Source organism: Morone saxatilis, unplaced genomic scaffold (assembly GCF_004916995.1).
Source record: "Morone saxatilis isolate NCDOM2014 unplaced genomic scaffold, NCSU_SB_2.0 Contig12, whole genome shotgun sequence".
NCBI classification, from domain to species: domain Eukaryota; kingdom Metazoa; phylum Chordata; class Actinopteri; family Moronidae; genus Morone; species Morone saxatilis.
The window spans coordinates 18,103,988-18,109,987 of NW_023339674.1; the positions used below are offsets into that span (position 1 = coordinate 18,103,988).

Sequence of the window (6,000 nt, forward strand, 5' to 3'; positions counted from 1 at the left end):
TCATACATGAGGTAAATCAGTGTGTATGTACATGTGTATGAGTAAAGTAAAAGCACAAGGTCTTTTAGAGAAGCTTAGATCAAAATCAGCTTTTGTGCAAAAGCTGCCGACCTTGGTGCTGCTAAGTAACGAAGAACATAAAATACACATGTGCTGTTATTACAGTATCTCTGTACAAGCATCCTACCACCAACTACCCCTCTGTCCACAGACACTTATCCAACCTGCTCCCTGTGTCATCATCACTAGACAGACAGACAGTCAGGCAGGGTGGTGTGTGTCTGACAACCTTCCGTATGTCAGTTCACATTCATCACACATCTAGCACCTATAAGTCATTCTAGTGTTCAGACAGGCTTGCATGCACGATTCGTCACATCAGCTTTCCTCTCTCCCTCCTTCCATGCTTTGCTTCATCTATCAGCCTCATTTCTACCTCCTGTCTAGTCCTGTTCTTGGTACGACTCACTGCAACGGAGCAGAGGGGGAAAGGAGAGGAAAAAGAGGAGGCCTAAAAAGGACACAGCGGGGGAAATAACAGGAGGAGGTGGATGCAGGATGTATGTTTGACACTCACAGCACTGTGTGGATGGTGCATGAAGTGGTCGTTCCTGTTCCTCTTGGTAGGCATACTGTGGGGGAAAAAAAACAACAACGGACGACATAACTTCCAGCACTTCATCTGAGGAAAATTACTGGTAAAAATATTGACTCTGGCAATTGTGCTGTTATTGGCAGAGTGTAATTAAAAAGAGGATGGGAGATAAAGAAAGAGGTGGAGAGGAAACCTTAGGAAAGGGGTTAAGAAAAAAAATACTATAAGGAGGAAGGATGAGGAAATATAAATCTTACATCTTGATCTCTCATGGCATTTAGTTGTTCAAGTTTCTTGGCCCAGTATCTGGCCTCTTCCTCTGGAATGTCTGCAGCACACAAAAAAACACTCAACAAGTTTCTCTACTCGGCACATCAAATACCTCGTGGTGAGATTGTTTTTGTCAACTGCTGTTTCCAAAGAATTCACTTTCAATCAAAAAGAGCAGCACTAATGGTAGTGTAAGTGCTGTAGTAGTAGCAGCAACCGCATTGGTAGTAAATGTAGTGGTATTAGGACTAGTAGTACTGGAAACCAATAGTTATAATGATAGTGGTCGAGACAGTAGTTGTAGTAATAGAAATTGTATTTTCCTGGTTTTTACATTGTATTGAATAAGATCCATATATCTAAACTTATGTAAAATAAACAGAACAAGTGCAGTATAAAGCTCCAGGCAGGATAAATACAACTATGATGAAAGGCCAAACCTAGTGGCAGTTCAAAGCGGGTGTCAAGCAGCAGCCGGTGAAAGGTCGGGTCTTTGGTTCCACAGATCTCATTCTCAGCCATGATCGCATTGGAGTCCAGGGTCAGCCATTGGCCTGGACCCTCCTGGAAAAGACAGAGGAAGAGGGGCAGAGAAATATATGTTACAATACTTACTGTGTGATAAACATGCCTTATATATGCTCTCCTCTGAATCTTTCTCCACACAGATTTTTATTAAACAATATACAAAGTAAAATATAAAGTAATGGTGAAAAGTATACTCTCATTATCAGGTTATAATTAGTTTTCACTAAAGTGCAAATCTCTTAACTGTACTTGGTTCCAGCACGTGACCCCCACTAAAAATAAAAGAAAAACCAAGAGGCAGATGTATTTTTGAAACGTAGAGAGAACCAGACTTGCAGTTTCACTCTGCTTCCAGCATTTGAACTGACATACTGACATCGCCTCCTGGCTGCAGCTTCATACCTGATCGATCTTCTCATCTAACTCTTGACAAGAAAGCCAATAGGCGTCTTTCATAAAAGGTTGAACTATTCCTTTAAATGAGAAAATCAGCATCCTAGATTGTGAAAAAAACTGATATGAACCTTGTCACAGTTTAACAGAAAGTTATCACTGCTGAGAACCATCAGCCTGCAGCCAACGAAATATTTACCTGCAGTAAGGGAATGAGTCCACTATTCCGTCTTAGTATCACATTTAATTATGTGGCTTAAATAACAAATTCCAGTTCCTTGTGCACAAACATAATCAATCACTGAATGTGAAATTTATTGTCGATCATGTCACTTACAGTATATTTCACAAAGGAATCAGGAGATATGTTATATCATGTAGCAGGACTACATTATAAATGAAAGCAGTATGCAGCTGGAAAACAACAAATACTGAAATATTTTTAAAAATCTAGAGCACTTACTTCAATCAATAATAACCATTAACAATAACAACAACAAAATACACACTGCCTATGCATTCCCCACTGTGACGTTTAATAATTTCCATTACTATGGCAACTCTTGCTGTTTAAATACCGTCTACTTCCTTACTGTATAGTTCTCATTTATGAACACGTAACAGCTATTGATCAGCACACAGCTGACAGTAAACAGCCACATATTTAAAAATAATTAAAAAGCTCAAGGCACTCTCCAAGTCTTACATAATGGCCTTAATTAAATTAGCATTAAAAGCTATGTGTTTTCATAACCTACATGTTATTAGATTATTTTAATAATTGCATTCACTCTGGCTGGAGTACCGGTGTACATGTGCACTAAGTGCAGCCAATAAAACCTAATGCTAGGAGACGTCTGAGTCAGAGAGAGAGGGCGTGTACCTCGTTGGACTGCCGTATGCTGCGCAGGGGGATCCATAAGGTGCCCACCATGGTGTCCCAGATCAGCCCTTTATTCCACACCTCCACTGTCAGGCCCAGATCCAGGCGGTTTATTTCGCTGCTCGACAGAAAGAGGAAGAGGCAGATAAAGAGAAATGAGTTAGGAAAAAGGTGAGGAAAGAGAGTAAGATAAAGCAGAATGTTATATAGAGCTGAGTGGAGACAGGCGTGTATACAAACAGCTCACTGTACAGAAGGGTTTCAACAAAAATACAGTCTATGCCATCAGGAGCTCCACTTAAATCTGGCGATGGATATGCACTGTGATTCAATCTGCTGAGGGAAATGAGTCATTCAGCACGAAGACGGAAAGAGCAGGTGACAGTCAACTAGGCTGCCAGCAGGATGTAAGAGAAAGCAGGATACGACAACGGGAGAGATGATTTACATTTTTCTATGACAAATTATGACAAAAGTAACCTATATGTCTAATTCTTCCATCAAGCAACACTCATATACAGTCCATATAGCCAAGGTCTGGACTAGCTAGGATTTTTAAAGTTATCACAAATCTGACTGGCAGATTATCAGATCACTAAGCATCTCTCATTGTCCAACAATGCCTCTTTTCAAGCCCACTGGCTGTCTTAAGTGAATCAAAACCTAATAATAGCTACAGCTTTGAAATGAAAATGCATCTTTCTGTTTCCTTGGGAGCTGAGGAAGTAATCTGGCAAATGGCAGAATGGTGTACTGCTTTACAAAAGGGAAAAAGGGGGCAGGAGATGGATCTAAAGAGAGGTGGTTATATTTCAGTTTAAAGATATGGCTGTAGTAGATTAAACATAAACACAGCAGGATGACAAGTCAGTTCTATCTGTTGTGTTGGAGTTATTAGGTGAAATGAATCCTGGAGGAACGCTCTACACTGGGTGTGTGAACTCTGTCTGAGCAGTTCAGACGTCCCAGGTGTTATGTCATTCCCTCACTCTTCAAAGGGAGATAGATAGAGAGGAAGCAAGAGGAAGAAAGCAAAAATAACTCCTTTTAGGAGGTATAATTGACACAGCTAACCCAGCTGACCTGTGTAGCACAACATCTGTGTGTTTTACAGCCATAATTGCAACAGCAAACATATTACACCTTGGAAATGCCTTTAAGTATAAATTAATAGACATTTCTTGCATGAAAGTCCATTTAATAATACTAACACTACTAAGAGAGCTAAATACTAAACTGATTTAGCTTTTTTTAACCTTTTTTTTTCTTTTTCTTTGTCAAATAAACTTTGATAGTCCGCCTGTATGCGCACAGTTGTTTGCCTGTCTAAAAAAGCCTTCTACCCATAAAACCACAACCATAACTTTGTGGGCCCAATGGAAGGTGACGAGAGAGCTTGTTACACTACAGGTACTCTTTAAAGGAGAGGACAGTGAGAGGGAAAAGTGACTGTCCTCCAATTAAGCAACATTGTACAGGCAGATTTACAGATCACAGGGGAAGGCACGGTGAGACGTAAGACGTGACATTGAGCGAGAAGGACTCACAACATGAAATCCTGCTCCCAGCACGGCTGACTGCCGCGCACAGCGATGGTTGTGCTCTTAACATTCTGCACCTTCAGGGTCACGTATGTGTTAAATTTCTCTGCAAAAGGTAAAATACAAATACAGTTAGTCATGCTACAACGTGTGTGTTTACATGAAACAACCTGATTAAGTAAAGATAAATAAGAAATGGATGATATCCACAGGTTGCAACTCACCTTGGGGTCCATCAAGCTTGGCTTTCTTCACTGCAAACAAATTGATAAAACACACAAGAAATTAGTCTAATTACGAACAAAGTGAGCTAAAATGTAGCATTTCTGAACATGCTAACGTGAGATTTTTCATTCTGCAAATTGAACATTCTGTGAGTTCAAAAAGGCTTTTACTCTCTAGCTCAAGTGCATGAAAGTATGGCTGACTGGTGATTGACAGGAGCCTGGCATTTTAGAGAGAGGGGAGGGGGTCCAGTCTGGGACTCTGTCCTCTTTGGGCAGAATGCCACGATCTCAATATGAAAGACTGCATCCGTTCAGCAGGAGATGTCATGATCTCTGAGTCACAAGGCCAGAAGGACAGTTTGTGCAGGTGAGAGGAAAAGGTGATGCCAGGTAGGAGAGCGGCCACATGCCTTGCTGTCGTCTCTGAATGATGTGTGTGTATGTCTTCCTGCATGGTTGACAACAGGGGGTGGTGGGTAAAAGATGGAGCAGTGCTGCTTTTTGTCTAACACAATAGATGAGGCTCTGCTGAGGTGCCACTGCCAGCTCCTCCACGCAGGGACCTCTGAAGGTACCAGACTGACTTTTAAAACCACAATGACGTCAAAAGCCTTTTTCATTCATTATTCATTCAATCCAGCACCCTGCTGCTGCCCAGCATCCCCATGTTCAGCAGTGAGGTATTAATATTCAGAGCTCTGTTTTTTTTTTTTTTTAAATCCCTGCTGATTGCTTCTTTTCACTGATGTTACATTTCAGGATAGAAATACAAGGAATAATTTAAAATCAATGTAATTGGACCTCAACAACAAACTCTCTGAGCATGTGTGCTTGGCTGCAAAAAGAATGACTTTATAATGTATGACCTACAGTCCAACTCTCTGTAAAAGAACTAAATAAATAATCACTCCCTGTTATTCAATCAAACATTATTAGGAGAGCAAAAGTGATGCTGACAAAGAAACACATTCTGAGTCATTTTTCTTAGTCAGTGACAGCAGAGCAAGCATGCTAATCATTGTGGACAAATTGGCTTTTAAAAATAGCATCAACCCAGCAAACCCTTGGGATAAAGCTTATCACTTAAATATCGGTCTGATTCATGAGGCAGGTGCCGGAGTAAGGGGTCTGGTGGAGAATGCGCTTCTTAGCCAACTTCAAAGTAAAATCCCCTTCCTGATATTTTAGCTGCTGACAATGCAGTCACGCCTAAGGGGTGAGGATGGTTCTTTTCCATGGAAGCACCAAATACACGAAGAGGCGTTCAAATTAGTTATTTCTTTGCTTTAAACGGACAGTTAATGACAGAGGCAGCTCGACTGCACCCTTGCCAACGCTCTCTTTTATACACTGTCCTCTCCAGGCCATCAGCCAGCCATCAGTCCTCTCTCTCCCTCTCACTCAATCACTCGCTCCTACAAGCTCCCCCTGCCATGTGGCAAGTATGCACGTGTGCTCCCTTTCTATCTCTTTCTCTCGTGCTCCATTAATCTCTCTGTGCAGCCGGATGCGGGCAGAGCGAGCTGCATCCCCAACACTAAAAATAACCACTTCAGTGTGACG

At 41.4% G+C, this 6,000-nt stretch overlaps 1 protein-coding gene across 1 annotated transcript in view; it reads right to left on the minus strand.

Moving 5' to 3' along the window:
- Positions 1-6,000, minus strand: part of unc13a (unc-13 homolog A (C. elegans)) — a 44,319-nt gene that overhangs the window by 34,653 nt on the left and 3,666 nt on the right. The window contains exons 2-7 of the mRNA XM_035653672.1: positions 4,435-4,464; positions 4,217-4,316; positions 2,670-2,787; positions 1,306-1,429; positions 853-923; positions 578-632 (exon numbers count right to left, since the gene is read on the minus strand). Coding sequence (XP_035509565.1) covers positions 578-632; positions 853-923; positions 1,306-1,429; positions 2,670-2,787; positions 4,217-4,316; positions 4,435-4,464 — 498 coding nt within the window. The remainder of the gene's footprint in view (positions 1-577; positions 633-852; positions 924-1,305; positions 1,430-2,669; positions 2,788-4,216; positions 4,317-4,434; positions 4,465-6,000) is intronic.